A 19,460-nucleotide genomic window follows, 5' to 3' on the forward strand; every position below is an offset into this window, starting at 1 on the left:
TTTAACCGTTATTTTCCCGCGGTATTACACCACTCTGGGTGTAGCAGTCTTTTCACACTCCAGCCACCAGAATAAGATTCTGCTACCAAAAGGTCGATGGAGTTCATGCCTTGGCGTCCTTGTTTATTTCAGTTGTGTTGCCGTGACATTTATTATTATTATTATTATTATTTTATTTTTTAATGTAAAATTGCTACTCGTGTTTTGTTCTTGGAGCTAACGGAGGGAAGCTGTCGACATCAACTAGTCGGAGACAAGGCCAGTTGGTGAATGGCTGATCCAAGCTTGTTCAGTCCTGCAGGCCTTTTGATGTGTCAAATCTCGTGCCTTAACACTGCAATGAAGCTGCCACATACACCCAGACATGAAACTGTCATTGTACAGATGCGGTTATTATTAAACTGATGATACTTTTTATGGATTGTTTTGGGTTTTTTGATGATGCCATTCATGTGCGGGGAAAATATTTGCGTGACATTTTATTCCAAGTCTACTGCAAAATGTACCTCAGAACAACAAATATTACTCGAAATAATGAGGTCGATAGTTGCGGGTCTGGATTCATGATCACGGTGCCAAGTCCTGATTCTGATCCAGTTTGTCGGGTGTTTGCCTGACTGGACTTAATCTGCTCTGGAACTTCCAGCGCAGAGGTTCATCTCGACGGTCCCAGTCAGGGATTAATCCAAATTGATGACAAGCTCCAGAACATTCCATTCTTGGTCCGACTTCCTGCTCCAGTCACTCCGATCCTCCTGTGCGAAGGGCAGCGCTGGAACCAGAACAAATGTCTCTCATCCAGACTGTGATGTCAGACGGCATCAGCTCACACTTGTAAAGTACCATTTAATCCAGGTCGTAATCCCACTTCAAACATATTTGCAGACTCATAACTCCATCATACTGAGCCAGATGACTCTGCTTAATGAGCTTGTTAAGCATCTCGGACCGGTGTCCAGTACTGGCCAATTATCTCTGGTACTGACCCATGTCCAGCCTGTCTGTGCACATCAGCTCACAGCCAAGGGGCCAGCTGAGAAGGAACCCATCACCGGAGAGAGTCCAGCAGCTCACTCATGTACACACACAACAGTTCTGAAGAAGTTTGTTTCAGTTGATGACTGACAAAAAAACAGCCGCACATTTATGAGAATATACTGCATGTTTCTGTTTTTATTCAACAATGAAAGCACCGGTACATTTGCAGTTCATCGCTGAGCAAATGTGCAATATGAGTTCTTCATAAAATAGTTTAACACAAGGATTTCACACCAAAAAAAGAACATTTCAATCCGTAAATGTACCAGCTTCATTTATTTTTGTTATAAAATAAGCTCCAGACTCGTTACTTTTAGTCACTTTCCCGCTAGCAGAGCGAGAAGCGCCGCGTGTTGATGTTCATCTTGGTGACCCCGATGAGTCGGAGCGGGGCAGAGAGTCCCAGAGCCAAGCTGACGGGGGACTCACACGGCAGGTCCGACAGCTCGTCCTGCTCCTCCAGCCCGTAGGTGGCGTCGTTGAGCATCCTTCGGTGAAGGTGACACGCGTGCTCGATCTTTAGCTTGTTGATGTCGCTCCTCAGTCGCATGAGCTGACTGGCGAGCTGCTGGTCGTGCACGCGCATGGCCGTCTGTGGGAGAGTGAGAAGTCAGTCCGGTATTCAACGTCTAAACCGCAACTTCCAAGCAAAAACATTAATACTAACATAAAAACTAAATATTCAGAACGAAACCAGTTCACTATTGAACAATAAAGTCTGTAGAGTTTTATATAGCTTTAGAAAGGCATCAAACTTAGACTCAGGATAGTGAGTAGAGAAAAAATGTCTTTTTTTTTATATACCGTTTTTGTCCCAAACTTTATTTAAACCAAAAACATTTAGCTGCTTTTTTTTCTCTGTCTGTAACGTTATTGAGCTCTAATCCAAGTATTCTGATCTCCATCCGTGTGTGTGAGTGTGTTATTTGAAGAAACTATTCTTGTTTATTTCTATAAAAAAAAAAAAAAAAATTAAAAAAACTTTATTATTTCAATGCAATGCTACCATTTTTAAAAGAAATAATCTCAACTGAGTATTAATGAAAGCCCAAACAGATGTTTGGAAATAAGGACAAGAAGGTTGAAGATTTGCATAAGTGAACCCTTGGGCGTTGCCATGGCAATGTATGATGGAGACATCAAGACTGTAAATGCTTTGGCATTCAGTTGACATTTTTCAGACTTAAATTCAATTCAGTTATCTGCAGTTACACACGTATCTTATTATCTTGCTATAATGGGTCATTGTCAGTGGCATTACATCACTTTCAGTGTTATATTCATGACATTATGTTTAATAATCTGCTTGGTTCCACACGCACCAGCTCGGTCCTGATCCAGCTGAGAGCCTCGTCGATGCTTCCAAATCTTTCCAGAGCGCCGGAGGCCACCTGGGGACGTCCTGCCGTCAAGTCCACCGTCTCCTCCCTGAACGCCTCGGCCTCCACTCTGGCTTTCCACTCTAGATACGAAGGTCTGCGCGTCTCCAGTCGCAGCTTCTCCGTCAAGGCTTTCAGGCTGAGAAGATGATCGTCTGTTTGGGCTTCCACCTCACGAGACCCTGAGGCCATGTCCACTTGGATCAGAGGCGAAGGCTCCATCGCTGCAGCGAGGTTCATCTGTGGCCGACTGCAGTGGGAAAACAGCAAACCTGAGTGTCACTTGATGATCTCTGCCGGGGACCGTTATGGGTCGACTCGGTGGAAGGACACACCTGCAGCAGGATTTCAACATCTGACAGAACAAGCCGTTTCCACGGCAACTCAATCGCTGTGTATGAATCGGCACCTCTCAGGTGTCAGGGCCTACAAAGAGACAACACCTGGATGCGCTACGTGATATCAAGAGCAACATTCCAGTTCAGATCTCAAGTGTCGCTCCGCCTGCTTCCTTATAGACACCTCTATCACAAATTCCACCTCCACAGCTCTTCTTATAGTTAAACTCAGAGCTCGGCCCCGGGTTGGAAGAGTCCCAACACGAGTCCTTCTAGGAATACATGTATTCAAGTGAAATCTTAAGTTGAGATGAAATAGTTCTCTTGCAGCAAAGAACCTTAGATGTTGGTGGTTGTCTCAGACTGCTGCATCACATGTGGAGAATCCACAACATCCCGACCAGATCTCAAAACTTCCTCCAAGTTCCTCTTACCTTACTGTCGCGCTGGGAGACACTGTGAGGACACATGAACTCTCCTCTTCTCTCTCCGGCTGGTGTTCTGGCCCTCTTGTTTTTGTGTGACCGGGGGAGGGGCGGGAGGATGACTCCTGGTCGCCTGGAGACGCCTTCGGAATCCCTCCTCATGAATATCGGCCATGAATTACCATAATATATGGCTTCTTTACGTTCCATCGGACACACATCCCCAAATGCTCTCAAGTCATTGGTTGGAATGTGAACGTGAGCAGCATAAATGTAATGGAAATGCAACTACTGTGTGTGTCGACATACAGGCATATATATTATTATATCAAACATATCATGATAGTTATAAGAATAAATAATATATGCGCCGATAATGATAACAATGACAATTAAATGCTCCTGTCACATGCTGATATTTTTCAAAGTACAGACAGAAAGGTAATCTGTCAATCAAACTCAACAGACCCCGCCCCCAATCCAAACGCGCTAAAACGATTGGTGTAAGTGAGTTGTTGCATTCATTTAAACATGAACGGATTCGTGTAATATGTTGCGCTGGTCATATTTACAGCAAATTAGTAAATAACAGCGGAAATTAGCTCATAAATAGTGTTTTTTAAACCGAGCATAATAGGCTTACAGTTTTTCCAGTCTAAAACGACAAGACTTGTTTAATTGGTATTTATTACAAAAGGATACTTTTTCCAACATCATAAAACCAATAAATAAAGAAACTCAAAATAAATTAATTTTCTTTGTTTGTGCTGGACGAAGCCTGAGATAACACCATTTTAAAAGTCAGTTTTTATACCGTAAGAAAACCCTGTAAAAGTTATATAACCCTGCTTAAATTCAGGAAACGATTTTGGATGTGTTTACCAGCTCGGAAAGCGTCGTTTAAGAAAGTGACGTGTAGGTAGTTGGTGAGAGACAAGAGCGTCCTCTGCTGGAGGACTGAGGCATGAAAACGATGTCGTCACGTTGGTGAGTGACTAACGTTACCGAGTCGCGCGTCGGGTATCAATACTTATGGCTGGTCAGTCTCTGGTCTGTTGACCTTAAAATGACATTTTGTTTTAAAACAAACAAACTCTACAACACTTCAGTGAATCTGAGTCACCTCTGACTCACTGTGGCCATTTGACGAGCTAGAAAACCGACAGCGGTGACGTCATCACACCGTGATTGTCAGGGGTCAACAGGAAGTGCTCTCGAATAATTTAAATAAATAAGAGTCTCACGGGTCACAGCTGCAGAACTACGGTTCACAAAGTGATCTCTTCAATGTCGTCGTCGAACGAGGTGATAGCGCGGACGGCGGGGCGGCTCTCTCTGACCCGCAGGGTGCTGAGGCCGGGGGGGCTGGAGGGGCGGAAGCCGAGCAGCGAGTCCTGGCCCAAGCCCAGGCCATTGGTGGCTGCAGGAGAGCTGATCGTGGCGACGGTGCCGAACAGCTGCTGCATGAGATTGGACTTCCTCTGCTGGTCTGTGCCTTTGTCGGGCTCCCTTGGGGCGGTCTCCGCCCCCCTGAGGGTGAACACACCGATGGCCTCTAAGGCGGAGTCCCTCCCCTCTCGGGGTGGAGGCGAAGGGAAGCCCGGCTGAGTAAAAGACGGGGCGTAGCCGCCAAACGCCAGGTCCTCGCTGGACACCTCGGACCGTGTCGGTCTCCTTCCTGTGGCTCCGGCCTCCAGAACGGGACGCCTCCTCCCTCGCAAACCCAGCTCTGGTTCAGTCAAATTAAAGATGGACCCTTCTGTGTTACCAACAGAGCTGGACTCAGTGAACAGCTGGACGCCGTGATTCTCACAGTCGATCTCTCTCATCTTGGCCAGAAGCTGCTCCTTCTTCCGGCGAGTTTCCTCGGCCGCCTGCTGGTTCCACCGCTCCACCTCTCCCTGGACATGACCCGGCCTCCTCACCGCCTCTTCCTGCGCGACGCTGAAGACTCCACCTGTGACCCCCGTCGCCTCAGCACCTGTGATAACAGAGTGTCACACCTCATGTAGAAGATGACCAGAAGCTGTGACCTGGACTGACCACTTCTCTTTGTCTGTGTGTCGTCCTCCTGGGTCTCCTTCTGCGGGGCGGAGGGTGGGTGCTTCTCCTCAGTGTCACACCTCCTGTCCTGCTCCTGCACCACAACACAACACTGTCAGCCATCGATGAGGATCTGACCGTGCTAATGTCATTCTGGAATATACGGTTCGGAATCCAGTTGAAAATTCACTACTTTTCGTGCTACCACTGATTTTAAACTACAGTGGTACCTCGGTTCTCGACCACAATCCGTTCCAGAAGGCTGTTCCAGAAGCAATTTGTTTGCCTTAAAAGAGGCTTTTGTAGGAGTGAATGTAGAGTGTCTGCTGCAGGTGCGCTGTTCCTGTATGTGTGTGGCCGCTGCATGTGGGAGGGGTTGCCGAGTGAGTGAGGTCTCTCCAGAAGTGAAGAGGTGCCCGGTGCGTGTCCAGCTCTGAATGTGCGCTTCTGTGCAGTTTGGCTGTGACAAAGTCATAAACCAAGTCACGCTCTGTCCCAGACTCGCCTCATCCCTGTCCCAGCTCCAGCCCACAACAGGACATCAAACCCTGGAGTGGAGGTGTGGAGAGCGAGCACCTCCCCTGTGACACTCTACCACGGTCCAGTGTGGAGACAGGAAAGGTTTTACACCTCAATATGGAGAAATAATAGTCAGCAAATGTAGCTAACGGGACACGTCTGCATACAGAGGCTGCGTTATACACAATAACAAAGAGTGTCGTGGGTCAGCTGATCGGGCCGTGCACGTTATGTTTTTCCAGCTGTTTTCGGGGGCGTTCGAGTTCTGGATTTTCATTCGAAATACAAAGCAAAAAAATCTCAAAATTTTTGTTCAAACTCCGATTTGTTCGAAGTCCGGGACGTTCGAAAACCGAGGTACCACTGTATTTAAAGAGCTATCAAAAGCAGAGTTATCCACACCTTTAGTGACAGGTACTCGTCAGGTATGTGCTCACTGGCTTCCGCGAGGGCCGGGGGAGGAGAGGGGAAGTCCGGGCTGGAGACCCTGTCCTGAGTCTGAATGGCTTTGCTGCTGCTCCTGCTGGAGACTGAGACGAACAGCAGGGTGACTCCACAGCACTGGGACACAGCCAGTAGCTTCCAACCTACTCTTCTGTCTGGTGTCTGCCTCCTTCCTCTGGGAGCTCTTCACCATGCGATTGGCGTAGATGTTCCGGGTGTCCAGCTCTCGCTCCTTCTCCTAGTTGACAGGGAAACAATAGCGGCCATGGACAGGCGGAAGTGTTAGAGCTGTCAGATGGTTAATTCACTTCTAACTTGACAAAAAGTAACATTCAAAATTTGTATGAAATTATTAAACCATAGTATTTAACTGTAAACGATTCACACAACAATACCAAATATCCTACAAAATTATTGCATTATATTTATTTTATTAATAAAGTAGGATATCTTTTTCAGCATTTTAAATGCCATTGATTGCAATGAGCATAATGGGACAGCAGGTGGGAGCAGTGTCACTCACACAACACTGACAGTTGGATACATACATAAATATTTACATAAATTGACATTTTCTAAATTCAAAGAAGATGATCTGAAAACTATTTGGTCAAAACAATAAACATAGTTTTTGAAAAATGAAGTGTGCAAGCAAACATAACAAACAGGTAAAAATGAAATAGATGGGTTTTTAAATGAAAACATATGAAAAAAAAATATTCAAGGAGAACCTTCAGACAATATGTGATAAAAATATATGCTTTTAGGACCTAATTTCACATGACTCAAGGACGCTCCACCTCACCTTGAGCTTGTGGGTCAGCTGGTCCAGCTCCCCCTGCAGAGTCTTCATCTCCTCCTGGACACTCAGGGTCTTCTTCCTCTCTGCAGCCAGCTGCCGCTGAAAGCTTCCGCTGCTGAGCTCCAGGCTGCGCTCCAGCTCCTGAACACACCCAGAGTATTGGCACCGGCAGCCGAGTGGCGCGCCTCACCATCCTCACCTTCACTCTCAGCTCCATCTCCTGCGCTCGCACCTTCTCCTCCTCCAGCTTCCGGCTCAGCTCGTCACGCACGCCCAGCTCCTTGTGCTCCACCAGCTTCTTCAGCCGCGCGATGGTGGAGCGGCTCCTCTGCAGCTGCTCCTCGCTCTCCTTCAGCCGCCGCTCGGCCGCCCGCTCCCTCTCTTTGGTGCGGCGCAGGCGCTCGCGGAGGGCCTGTGTCTCGTTGGAGTGTTGCGAGATCAGCTTGGAGATTTCACTCTCTGTGTCGTCATAGCGCTGCAGAGCTTTCTCCTGACGGATCTTCAGCTGAGGGGACAACTTCCTGTGACACATTCGTCACAAGCAGTCGAGACACGTTGACGGCACCTACCTGTCGCAGGATGCGGTTTTCCTTCTGCAGCTCGTCCGTGCGCAGCTGCAGCTCCGCCAGACTGTTCCGCAGCTCATTGATCTTCAGCAGACGGGCGGACAGCATCCTCTTGGTCACCAGGTCCAGGTCTTTAGAGGGAGCGGGCTCTTTGCTGTGGGAACGCTGACCCCTCAAGTAAGACTGTGGGAGTCCACCTGGACGAAGTGGCCGACGCCCAAGACCTGTTGCACGACAGAGATTGGATTATTTTATTAAAATAGAAAAACCTCAGCTCAAAGACTCACCAGTCTTGTGGATGGGACTGCCCGAGACCCTCTTGCCATGCATTCTTCTAAGTGGGGTGGGGGACGGGGTGCGTGAGCAGGAGTACGGCGACAGAGAGCGCCGAGTCAGCGTCTCAGAGTCTTCAGAGTAGAGCGAGCCGTTTGTTCTCTGCTCGTCTCTGTCTGACTCTTGGTCCCGATCTGGATGGGAACGACTGGTTCTGGACTCTTCATCTTGGCTCCGGCTGTGGACAACGCTGCGTCGGTGCTCTTGTTTAGAGGAGTATGAGGAGGAGGAGGCTTGCGAGCGGCTCTTGCTGCTCCGGAGGTAGCGCTGACTCGGACTGTCATCCCAGTCACTCCTGATCGCTCCTTCTATTGTTAACATGCGGAGAGGACGAAGAGAAAACATGAGTTTTGAGAAAGGCAACTTCTCAAGCGCAATATAACTCTCAACAACAATTACAAGACAGTTTGTTTGTGATTGTGTCCTTGTCTCTGAGCAACAAGCAAGAGGTGATTTTCCACGAGGCTGATCTCTGACCTCATGTGGGAGCAGTTAACATAGAGAATTTGGCAAGAGTGACGCAAAATATTTTTGATCATTTACGGCAGACAAATAAAAACGCAACATAGTAGCCATGAAGAAAAATGTATTCAGTGTTTCAGGACCATTTTGTTGAGGACTAAGAGAGCGAAACTGTGGACACGATTTTCCACACGTTATTAACAAAAGAGAATATTGATTTAATAAAACATGAATTCCAAGGCTACTTTAAGACATGAACTGGGAGTTGTATGAAGAGATTTACTGGATGAGATTAAAGACATAAAACACTGGACTCAATAACATTTGTGTTGTTTCGGGGCAGCAGCCATGTTGTCCTTCCATCGGTCATGGTGATAACTGAACCATTCACACTGAATGCTGTGACCATGGTAACCAACGCTGGGCAATTTAACAGAGCAGCTCACAAATACATGTATCCCTCATGTCTTACGTGTGGAAATAGAAGCTTGCTAGCATGAAGTAAGGAAAAAGAGAGGTCAATATATGAAATTTAATAAGACACCAAGGGATCGACGACATTAAAAAACCCAACAGAAATGAAGCAGTCTTTTAAAGAGGTAGGCATTGAACAAGATATGACATGTATATATTGACTGAAGTGGGACGGAAAATAAAAAAATAATAGGGAAAATACGAAAATTATAACTGTAGTTAGGCAGACAATGAATTGGTGGTATGAAGGGAAATTGGTGGGTGAGATTGTCGCCAAAAGGATGTAACTATACAAACATAAATACTGAGTTTAGAACAAATTAAACGACATTTATCAGGCTGCGCTCTGTGATCTATGACAGATCGGATTAAAGCAGGCCGTCTGTTCTTGACAGGTCGAGCGCTCCTCGAGTGTTAACGGTTACTGAACACAAAGCACAAACCTTACGTAACATGTATGTTAGGAAGTGGTTGGATATTTAGCGCTGGGAAGTGCAAAGCAGCAAAAACAAGAGGCTAACACAACTGAGGCGAGGTAGCAACTGACGGGCAGCATTCAAGTGTTTCCAACAGGATTTACAGCGCCTTTATGATAAATAACACGGAGTAAAAGGTGTCTTACCTTTTGGTTTCGGAGACGTAGTGCGTGACATAGTTTAAGTGGCTTGGGTGGCGACTAGCTTGAACTTTAGCAAACGGTGCTAGCTCGGATGAGAATGCGACGGCAGCATCGTCTCTAGTTTCTAGTTATACACGTCCTTTACAGAAGGTTCGGGGTTGTAGCTTTTCGGCAAACAAGAAAAACAAAAAGGGCGATCACTGGGTCCGTTGGTTTGAAGTGTTTTTCCGGTCCACGCCTTGACGTTTGCTAAATCTGACCTCGCTGACGCTGCACCATGGCAACCACAGGCTGCACTGCGCCATCTCCGCCACAGTGTCGCTACACTCAAACGAGTTCAGTCTGTCTATTAATTCCTTTTTTTTTCTGCTTTAGACAAGTTCAAAATCGGTGTTGTTAACAGTTTGCTGACAGACGTTTCCAGTACATTTCATTTCTTTAACGCAATTTGAGCGGAAGTTCGAATCTTTCAAATCTTATTGTGAAGGGCTGAATCGGAAGCGGTGCGCTTGTGCTTGACATCCCACACTCGCCTGAATACACCATGGCTCCTTTTAAATACTGGAGACGCGACTCGTCCTCCACTTGAAACTCGCTTTTCTGCGCCAATCGTCTGTGATCACTTGGAAGACAACCACGCACGGTTTATTTTTCGTCGCATGTCAAACAAAAATTGCGTCGAAAAATAATGGTTATCAAGGTTTACGTCGCGTCCTCAAGTGGCTCTATCGCGGTGAGTATTTCTCCTTGTGTGAATGTATTTATTTATACTTATTTATACCTTTATTGAAGTGGAAATTAAAATAAAGTGTTTCATCCCATTTAAATGAAATGATTTGTTTGCATCTTTCATGTAGATTATTGAGCTATTTAGCGAATAATTCTTCTTTAAATCAGTGTATAGGGTAAAAGTGTTTTGCGTATCATGATCATAACCATCACTTCCTACTTGCCCCTGTTGATGATTTATCCCAATAAAACAATAAAACAATCTTTACAAGTGCCTATATTTAACCGCCGTTTTCATATATCATCTATTTACTCCTTTAAAACACACAGAGAACTCGTGCACGCTTCAGTAAGTTTACCATTGAGCTCATGTGAATGTCATTTTCATGTGTTTAAATTGAGTAAAGAGCCATTAGTGAAACAGGTGATCGTCGTGATGAGTAAAGTAAATAACACAGCGGGAAATGAAGCTTTCAAGAGCCTGTTCTGAGCCACAAATAAGTGAAGTGGAAATCATGAGCCTGGGACTGAAATAAAAATGAGGCTACACCCCCTAACATTTCTATAGTTCAGCATTCAGTCTGCGACTTTGTAGTAATCCAGAATGTTTTTGTATATTTGATTGATATTATGAGTATGGCATCCAGTATCTCCAGGATTAGACCGGCCAGTTAATCCCTACATATCAAAAATTACTTTCAGAAAAATATATCTCTGTGTTTCCGCTCGTGTTTTCTGTCATTTGTACCCAGTCACTCACAGGGGGTCCCTCCTCAATAATTCACAGAGAGCCTCTAGTCACGTGCTGCAAACCTGCGATAAAACCCTGACAATACTATTATATGACACTGTGAAGTCTAATTACTGTGTTATTAATCAACTGGAGCTTTATTACCTGAAAGTCACCGTGTTTTGTTGGCCGCCCTGATCCATCCTGTACAACTGTACTGTCTGTGAAACAAAGGCTCCTTTATGGTGCCAACCGTCCCTAAACTAATGAGCACACAAGCACACGGATCAGTGCATCATTTTACTCCGGAATCCCGTGCAGGATTCCTGCAGAGTTCAGGAGTGAGACCGATTCATGTGTGAGAGAAAATTAGTTCTGCTGTTGTAAGTAAATATTGAATAATAATGCGCTTTATTTGTCTATTTTTCAAGAAACTGAAAACTAAAATGAACAATGGAGTTGGTGGGTTGTTGTGCTCAGCCGAGGGGGCGTACAGGAGGCGGAGCCTGTGGCGTTGTTGCAGGATGAGGGTGTTGTGATAAAAAGTGTAAAATGTATATGTAGTATATACATTAGCATTTTATATTTGTAGTAGTTCTTTCGTTGGACCGCAACTGATACATGCAAAAAATGCGAAATAGTGCGTATGTATTTTCATTCTGCTGTTTTTAATCATCCCTGAATTAAATAAATAAAATGCTTCATATTTTCTATAATATTTATTAAAATATTTGGTGATTTTTGTCCCACATTATCTTAACTCACGCTTCAGTATACATGAAGGTGATGTTTTAGCTTGCTAGCACTTGACATAACTCTTAATGGAGAAGCAGACTAGGGCCCCTTTACTGTTTCTGTTATGGCAAAGAATCTTGTGCAGAATTTTCAAACACAAACTTCTGGTGTGAGTTTCTGTACGTGAGTGACGATGGGAGTTTTGAAACACAGTCACACACAGAGATCACAAGGGCAACACCCATGGGAGACAGTGCATTCCATGGAAAGCCCACGATGATTCCCAGTTGTGCTGAAAGAACAATGTTGTGCCCCTTAATCCAAGCAAAAAAACACTCAATGTTGTTTTTTAAAAGCTTGTTGGATGGAAACACGGCTCTGTATCTCCTTGTCAAGTGGAGCAGCCCAAGCGCAACACAAACAGGGCCAGATCAGAGTCCCGAAAAAGAGGTGATTCTGAGATGGGTCAGTGGGAGGAAGGAATATGAGTTTGACAGAGAGATCATCTCCAAATGTTTGAAACTGAGCTAATATTCATGAAGAATTTTGTCTTTCAATATGGAGCAGTTGCATGTGACCTGCGATGAAGGATCCCCAACAAGTAGCTGTGACAGTGATGTTTCTCCTGAGTTTATTTTGGAGGTGATTCAAGACTGCCACACCTGCGTCTCCTCCCCGTGATGCTGTGTTCAGACCCGGATATGAGGTTGTCTCGTCCCTGGTGTCTGCAGGTGAAGAAGCACCAGCAGGAGGTGGTGGACTTCCTGGAGGCCAACCGAATCAGCTTCCTGGAAGTGGACATCACCATGCTGGAGGAGGAGCGGCTGTGGATGTTCCGCAACATCCCGCCGGAGAAGCGACCCGAGAAGGGAAACCCTCTTCCTCCTCAGATCTTCAACCAGGATCAGTACTGTGGGGTACGGAAAAGGAAAATAAAGAAAGTGAAGTGTGTGTAACCTTAATCTGAGATGAAACTCTGATGCAAAGATTTGAGTGAGGAAAATGGCTTCTTCCTCTCCTCAGAGCAGCTAAGCTAAAATGTATTTTGGACCTAGTTTGTGAGCATATGCGAGTTATTGCTGTGCAAGCGTGAACTAGCCAGATTAAGATAATCATAATCCCTCATGTTCTGGGAGCTTCAATCTCAGAGGCAGAGCTGTCGTCATTTTCCTGCCACACCTGAAGGACCTCGTGCCACAGCGAGCTCCTAACTTTCATGACACTTCATAGCATTTTATCATTACATTATTTTTAATCTCGACCGTCTCAAAAATGATAAATATGATAAGCAACCACATGACAAAGTGGAGTCGTTCATTGATTCGAACTGTGACGCTATTGATTTGCTTGGTTCTGATCCACCTGCTGAACGTGGGCGATCACTTGTGTCCACAATTCCCGCTTGTGACCGAGATTGCACGCTCCTCTAATCCGGCCGTAATCCAGTTTCATGGATGGGGCAGATAATCTGGTCGGCCTGCCGCGGTCACTCTCGCTAGTAATCCCGCGCGCCGCGCTCCAATCACATGCTGGATGAATTAAAGTGCGAGCGTGTTTGGCAGCGACGTCTGGGAGCAACTCGGGAACCAGCTCACGCTATATAAGGGCCTCTTTGTTCTCCTGTCTCAGGACTATGAAGACTTCTTCCTGTCAAAGGAGGACAACACCGTGTTCGCCTTCCTCGGCCTCGGGCCCCGACCCTCTTTCAAAGTAAGAGAGTGAAGCCGCCACAAAGGATCCGGACGCCATGACACTAAGTTTTTTATCCCTTTGTTTTTAAAGTTTCCCATTGACTTTTTAACTGATATGTACGCAAAGCTTACACCTGTGAGCTGCCATCTTGGATTTTTGCCTCCTGTTTTTTGGAGGAAAAACATTTCACCTTATTTTGGGGGTGACCTTTGGGGTCTCTAACAATAGTAATATATTAATAATAGTTATATAATTAAAGTCACCACAATATTTTAAAACTTATGTGGTCTTAATGCTGTCATACTGAATAATATAATAACTCCAGTACAGGTTTTTCATCAGATGTCAACATAGGATTTGTGAAATGATTCCACTTGTTGCTGGTGACAATGAGTCACATCGGGACCTAAGGGTTTATGTGTCCTTTATTGCTCCATTTATTGTTGGTTATCAGATGTTCTCCAAGGCTTCCAGTCATCCATGGAGGATGATGCACGATGAAACACCTGCACGTCATGAAAATTCAGTGGATCACAAATATGATTGTGTCCAAACAAAGGGAGAATTTAATACAATCATAATAATAATAATTTAGACAAGATTAGATTATAAAGCCTATATTCTTCCCACAATAGGGAGATTCAATTTCTCACAGCAGCCAGCATTACAGACAAACACTGGACATAAAAGATGTACATAAAATAACAACATGCATAAAGCAGGAACATATTGCACGATAAGCAAATAAAAAACATGAATTCATATTGTATAAAATATTATCAATAAAGGACATTTGACAAATAAAATAAATGTTAAAAGTACTTACAAATAATAATAATAATAATAATAATAGATTAAAGGGACAAAATAAATATGGTTTTAGAAGCCTTTTTTTTTCTGACAAAACAAAACGCTAACAGAGATCTGCTTCGGCAGCTCTGGAGAATCTAGCAGGGTGGATGATGATGATGATGATGATGATGATGGCCTCTCATGGGGGAAAGAAGAACCAGGAGAAGGAGAATAGAAGCCAGAGATTCACGGTAACAACGCTGGAGCTGTGCAAATAAAAGCTGACCTTTTAAGGGCTTCCTAAGATGAATGTTTTTAACTAAGACATTTCAATTTCCTTATGTGGTTGAATGTTCCTCCAAGAAAAATGGCATGCTAACCACAGCTTGGCTATAAAAATGCCTGAACTATCCACTCATGGAGACGAGGAGGAGTTGGAAGGGTTCAGGCGACGGTGGATGTGACGTTTTCTTTCCCCGACTCTTTCAGGATTCAGAGTCGTAGAGAAACACGGGGAGAAGATGGAGAAACATCAGCTGTTATGGACGCCCTGAGGATGACTTGACTACACCTTATAGGCCAAGCCAGTGTGTCGGGACAGAGTCTGGACCGAGCATTTGAAAGATGACTTTCTGACATGACACTTTTGGTCCTCCGAAGAAACATGCCGCTCCCACTGTTTCGGAGGTTGATTTGCGACTGGAGCTGCGAAGCTGATACACTGCCAAGACACTTACTGTCATTGTTTTCTAATAAGAGACAAAATAGATGTCTGCAAATATATATGTGGAAAAAACTGTCTCAGGTAGAGGTCTCAAAAACAGCCCAAACTGAACTGCTGGATAAAACAGTGAGCGAAAAACACGCTGGCATTTGGTTCTATGTATGTGTGTTACTCCAAGCCCTTTTTATCTGCTCCTATAACTAAAAGCGATACAAATTTAGGAGAAACCGTAATTATATTTATTGAGATGTGGAGATAAACAACAGTTTTCTCAAAGCTATTTCATACAGTCCATCAACAACAGCCAAACATTTTAAAAACAGCATCCTTTAAGAGTCAAAAATGACTTTTGCCAATGCTGAACTGTACAGACCACATGATATTCATATGCTGGTGTGTGGTGGGAATGTTCAATTCATTTTCAAAAAGCCAAATATTTTGAATTTGTTTTCCTCATTATTCAGAACAGTAGTGGAAAATATCGAGCTATATTTCGGCATTTAAGACTCTAATAGAAGGATTAACGTTATACAGTTTAACTCTTTCTTCTCTTGGATTATTGGACTCAAAAGCGCCACAGTGTCATGCGCTTATTATTATTTATTTTCTGTTTCCTGCCTTTCTAATGTGTCTGATGCTCCCTGAAACGCTGTGTCCCCGCCTGCTGCAGTTTTGCTGGCTCGTTTTTCTGTGAAATAAAATGTATTTTACAAGTTAATATGTGGGCAAGTGTCTTGAAACTTTTTAATGCCTGTCATCCATCGCTCCCTCAACTGCGACCAGTGGAAGCAAAATGATTTGAAAAATTGTCTTCCGTCACCAGCAGTACACGCCCTTTTCAAACAAATGCCTGGTTTGAGCAGCACACAGGCCCAGCAGCTCTCCATCACTCAGTGGTTTATTGACAGTCAGGTGATAGGGCTAAACATTATCTAAAATTCATTTTTTTTACTTTTGCCCATTTTTCTCTGCTATTTTTCTATAGCAGATAAGAGAAAAAATATATATTTTTTTTATTTTGCACTCCAAAAACACTTGAAATTCAGATTAGTAAATCCTGTATAGCAATTGATGAAACCCAGTTCTGAAGCTCAGGTAAAGTGAGGACAAGCAATTTTTAATGTTTACCCATATTATTACAAAAACGGAACATTTATCTGGGTTGTTTTTCCAAGTATTTTGATTTAATCAGGTGATACTGCTTTGGAATCTCCTCAATTTAATTGTGTTTTAAATATATTAGAGTCAACAAAAAGCAAGTCACTTTATCTCCTGCTCATAACTACTCTGCCAGCAGGCTCATGATGCGTTCAGGTGCAGTTGGAGTTGTAGGAAAGTCATGTGTTTATGCTTGATCGTTCATGTGTTTAATGTGTGCGTGCAAGTGTGCATGTGTCTATAGCTGAATGTGTTCTGTGTGAACGTGCACTGGTGAGTGTTTGTGCACGTGTATGTGTCTTGGTGTGTGTTCTTTCACAACCCATGCACAAGGTCTGTAGCTGGGATGACACTCTCACCGGTGGGTGTGTCCCTGAAGCAGGTAAACCGTGTTCAGACCTGTTCCGCCTGCATTCTACTGAAGAATCTTCCCTGAGTCTCTTCAAAAATGACGCTCACTGTGTACTACACCAGCGTGACCAGCTCCTTGAAGGTACTGTCCAACTGCTTACTTCACTTTGTTGCACAGAATAAGTGACTCAGAAGTGTGTTGTCTTCTTGAACACAGATAAGGAAGTGTCAGGAATCGATCTCCTGCATCTTGACATCCAAAAACATCAAACACGAGATGGTGGACATCAGTCAGGATGCTTCAGTCAGAGACCTCATGAGGGAAAAAGCTGGAAACCCTAGTGCCCTGCCCCCTCAGATATGCAACGGAGACCACTACTGCGGGGTAAGACATGCACAGGAGTGCAACACCTCCCCATAACTAGGCCAGACAGTTTAGCGAAATAATGTCAGTCAAATGTGTCATTTCCCAAACACAAGTGCTCAGTGGTTTGTCTGAATGTTGTCACACCCATTTATACTTTGCTGAAAGGCACTTCTGTCAGAGGTGCTGACATTCTTCCACTTCCGCTTCATAGCTCACCTTCTCCTAAACTACTTAAAAATCTGGAACATGCAGATGAGAACACCTTCTTGTTTGTTCTTCTGCAACCTGCGCCAACATCAACAAGGCAGGAACCTCATTATATTCAACTTCACCCTAAAACAAACACCATTTCTCAAACAAACCAAGTGAGTTTCTGAGGTAACTGTTCCTGAAGCACCAAAACAGACCAGTTGGGCCTGAAGCGTCTTGTTTTGAACGCAGGAAATGTGAGGAGCATGAAGATTGAATGACAAACCGAGGTCATTAAATAAGGGACATGCTTTCATTTTACATTTTTAAATGTACTCAGTATTATTTAAACTATTTTGTTTATGTTGTTCAGACAAACTGACTTTATTTTGCCTTCGTCTTTCAGGACTACGATGCATTTCAAGAAGCAATTGAAATGGGAAACCTAGATGAATTCCTCCGCCTGTGAGCCCATTGACTGCTTCCGCTTCAGAAGAGCGCACAGTAGATGTGTCACACAATTGAGCATTTTTAAAAAATATTGGATTAAAAATCGTTTATAGACAAAAGTTGATCATACAATGATGAAAATGTGACGCAAATCTTATGCCGGTTTGTGAAGAGCTTAACAAATAAAGAATGTGTTTGAAATTCATTGTTGTATTTCATTGAGTCGTCTTAAGAGGTAGAATTTTCATTATCAATATTATCCAGTTATATTCGATTGATTATTTATCTTCCCGTCGTTTTGAGGAACCCGACAGTTATTCAAAGTAACCACTAGATGGCGTGTGAGGCTATAAATAATTTGTCGCACGCTGATGACGTCCTCTTTACCCGCTGCTCGAGTGGAGGAAAGGGTGAGTTTCTTCAGCTACTGCCACAATCCGCTGGATTAATTAAACATCTTAGCTTTTAATTTAATCGCTGTTGTCTAACCGTCATGTATAACGCCTCTTCTACCTTGTTTTTGCTTTATTGCAGAACTTTCAAGTCCGCCATCCATCCTAGTCTACAATGGCCGAGGAAGGGTGAGTGTCAGACGGTGGCGGCTTTACACGCGAAATGAACCGGTGTAGACTCTCTTTAGCACTATGTACGTTCTTTCTAACCACCAGACTTGAACCTTTTGATGCACTGAAGCTTGTCTGTTGCCTTTTTATGCAGCTAGCTGTCGCGGTTAAACTTGGTGTTAACGCGAGCTGCTGGTTCTTATATGTTGCATTGGTACATCATTGAATGTGTGTTGTCACTGTTCCCACGCAAGTTTTTATTCCTAAAAACTCTTGCTAGTCTCTATGCTGATGGTGCAACAGCTGAAGAACGTCATTGAACTTGTATCGTTGTGAGTTACTGCGGTTTGTTTTCAGTCCGAGCTTCATCATGCTCACGTGATGACTTGTTTTCTTTTGTCGGATACCCCTTCACTCTGCACTGAGTGATACCTCTGGTCTGACTAAGCTGGAAGCTCGGCTCTCACCGGACAGTTGCTGCTGCTGCTGCTGCTGTTTTGTGGTGTTGATCGTCTCTGTGTTCCTCAGCATCGCTGCTGGAGGTGTGATGGATGTCAACACCGCTCTCCCTGAAGTGCTCAAGACCGCACTCATCCACGACGGTCTGGCCCGCGGCATCCGTGAGGCTGCTAAAGCCCTGGACAAGTGAGTGGACGGGGTTGGACTGGGTGCATCCTGGACTCGTCTGTGGAAGTCTGCCTTTGTTACCCTACTGCTGGGAGGCTCTGGTTTTTGCTGACTTGTCTCTCTTCCAGACGTCAGGCTCATCTCTGCGTCCTGGCAGCCAACTGTGACGAGCCCATGTATGTCAAGCTGGTGGAAGCTCTGTGCGCTGAGCACCAGATCAACCTGATCAAGGCAAGTGCTCTACCGCCCCCTACTGGCTTATTGGGGTCTCACCTTCTGTACCACTGATGATAATCTGGCTCCCTCTACTGATGTCTCTGAGGAAAACGCCATCTAAACCAAACCCATTTCTTATCTGAGGTACAGCAGGGAGATCCAAGAGAAAATATGCGCATTTTTAATGCGCTATTCTTGGCTCGTAATTCATATTACTGGGATTTATGTTTCCCCTCTTGAACTTGTGGACTCGCAGGTTGACGACAACAAGAAGCTGGGCGAGTGGGTTGGTCTGTGCAAGATCGACCGTGAGGGCAAGCCTCGCAAGGTGGTGGGCTGCAGCTGCGTCGTCGTTAAGGTCAGCACACCGGAGTTTAGCTCATTGCCAAGTGCCAGTCAAGTCCAGTTGTTGTGCACCGTGCCATGCAGCTGTCATCATACCTGGCTATATTACAGCCGGAGTACGAGCTCCGCCATCCTGTGGTGCCGGGGTCCCTAGTAACGGCTACACGTGCTCCGCGGCTAACGCTAGCTTGGCTCCTTTGCGTGAATGTGTTCGGTGTTGACGGGGTGCTGCGTCTTTCTCTGCAGGATTATGGCAAAGAGTCTCAAGCCAAGGATGTCATCGAGGAGTACTTCAAGGCCAAGAAGTGAGCTGTCAATAAAACTGTGGAAGTCATGGCTTGTTTAGTTAT

At 44.7% G+C, this 19,460-nt stretch overlaps 5 protein-coding genes and 2 non-coding genes across 9 annotated transcripts; 5 read left to right on the forward strand and 2 right to left on the reverse strand.

The window, feature by feature from the left end:
• Positions 1-1,263: 1,263 nt before the first annotated feature.
• fam167ab (family with sequence similarity 167 member Ab) lies at positions 1,264-3,250 on the reverse strand. The gene is made up of 3 exons (XM_053843650.1): positions 3,190-3,250; positions 2,361-2,667; positions 1,264-1,630 (listed from the first exon to the last, which is right to left on the reverse strand). The coding sequence occupies exons 2-3, from the start codon at positions 2,655-2,657 to the stop codon at positions 1,367-1,369; spliced, it is 561 nt and encodes a 186-aa protein (XP_053699625.1). The 5' UTR covers positions 2,658-2,667; positions 3,190-3,250; the 3' UTR covers positions 1,264-1,366.
• A 153-nt stretch (positions 3,251-3,403) lies between these two features.
• On the reverse strand, positions 3,404-9,994 carry lca5 (lebercilin LCA5). Its single transcript, XM_053844070.1, has 9 exons — positions 9,446-9,994; positions 7,842-8,195; positions 7,558-7,778; positions 7,188-7,493; positions 6,992-7,129; positions 6,334-6,424; positions 6,145-6,272; positions 5,224-5,317; positions 3,404-5,161 (listed from the first exon to the last, which is right to left on the reverse strand). Exons 1-9 carry the CDS (start codon positions 9,474-9,476, stop codon positions 4,449-4,451), a joined length of 2,076 nt encoding a protein of 691 aa, XP_053700045.1. The 5' UTR covers positions 9,477-9,994; the 3' UTR covers positions 3,404-4,448.
• On the forward strand, positions 9,478-15,528 carry sh3bgrl2 (SH3 domain binding glutamate-rich protein like 2). 3 transcript variants are annotated; one of them, XM_053844073.1, is made up of 4 exons: positions 9,478-10,175; positions 12,368-12,553; positions 13,266-13,346; positions 14,610-15,528. In XM_053844073.1, the coding sequence occupies exons 1-4, from the start codon at positions 10,131-10,133 to the stop codon at positions 14,622-14,624; spliced, it is 327 nt and encodes a 108-aa protein (XP_053700048.1). In that variant the 5' UTR covers positions 9,478-10,130; the 3' UTR covers positions 14,625-15,528. The 3 variants fall into 3 exon arrangements, with proteins under 3 accessions (XP_053700048.1, XP_053700049.1, XP_053700047.1); XM_053844072.1 differs by lacking the exon at positions 9,478-10,175 and adding an exon at positions 12,174-12,278; XM_053844074.1 differs by lacking the exons at positions 9,478-10,175; positions 13,266-13,346 and adding an exon at positions 12,102-12,278.
• An 870-nt stretch (positions 15,529-16,398) lies between these two features.
• zgc:153284 (uncharacterized protein LOC751696 homolog) lies at positions 16,399-17,540 on the forward strand. Its single transcript, XM_053843680.1, has 3 exons — positions 16,399-16,495; positions 16,571-16,738; positions 17,316-17,540. The coding sequence occupies exons 1-3, from the start codon at positions 16,451-16,453 to the stop codon at positions 17,376-17,378; spliced, it is 276 nt and encodes a 91-aa protein (XP_053699655.1). The 5' UTR covers positions 16,399-16,450; the 3' UTR covers positions 17,379-17,540.
• Positions 17,541-17,725: 185 nt separating this feature from the next.
• On the forward strand, positions 17,726-19,444 carry rps12 (ribosomal protein S12). Its single transcript, XM_053843798.1, has 6 exons — positions 17,726-17,769; positions 17,894-17,940; positions 18,451-18,567; positions 18,678-18,780; positions 19,022-19,123; positions 19,357-19,444. Exons 2-6 carry the CDS (start codon positions 17,927-17,929, stop codon positions 19,417-19,419), a joined length of 399 nt encoding a protein of 132 aa, XP_053699773.1. The 5' UTR covers positions 17,726-17,769; positions 17,894-17,926; the 3' UTR covers positions 19,420-19,444.
• LOC128746859 (small nucleolar RNA SNORD101) lies at positions 18,295-18,371 on the forward strand. Its single transcript, XR_008412602.1, has one exon. It is a non-coding gene; the product is annotated as a small nucleolar RNA SNORD101 (small nucleolar RNA).
• Positions 18,827-18,914, forward strand: LOC128746861 (small nucleolar RNA SNORD100). Its single transcript, XR_008412603.1, has one exon. It is a non-coding gene; the product is annotated as a small nucleolar RNA SNORD100 (small nucleolar RNA).
• Positions 19,445-19,460: the final 16 nt, after the last annotated feature.

This window comes from Synchiropus splendidus, chromosome 15, assembly GCF_027744825.2.
Source record: "Synchiropus splendidus isolate RoL2022-P1 chromosome 15, RoL_Sspl_1.0, whole genome shotgun sequence".
Lineage (NCBI taxonomy): Eukaryota > Metazoa > Chordata > Actinopteri > Syngnathiformes > Callionymidae > Synchiropus > Synchiropus splendidus.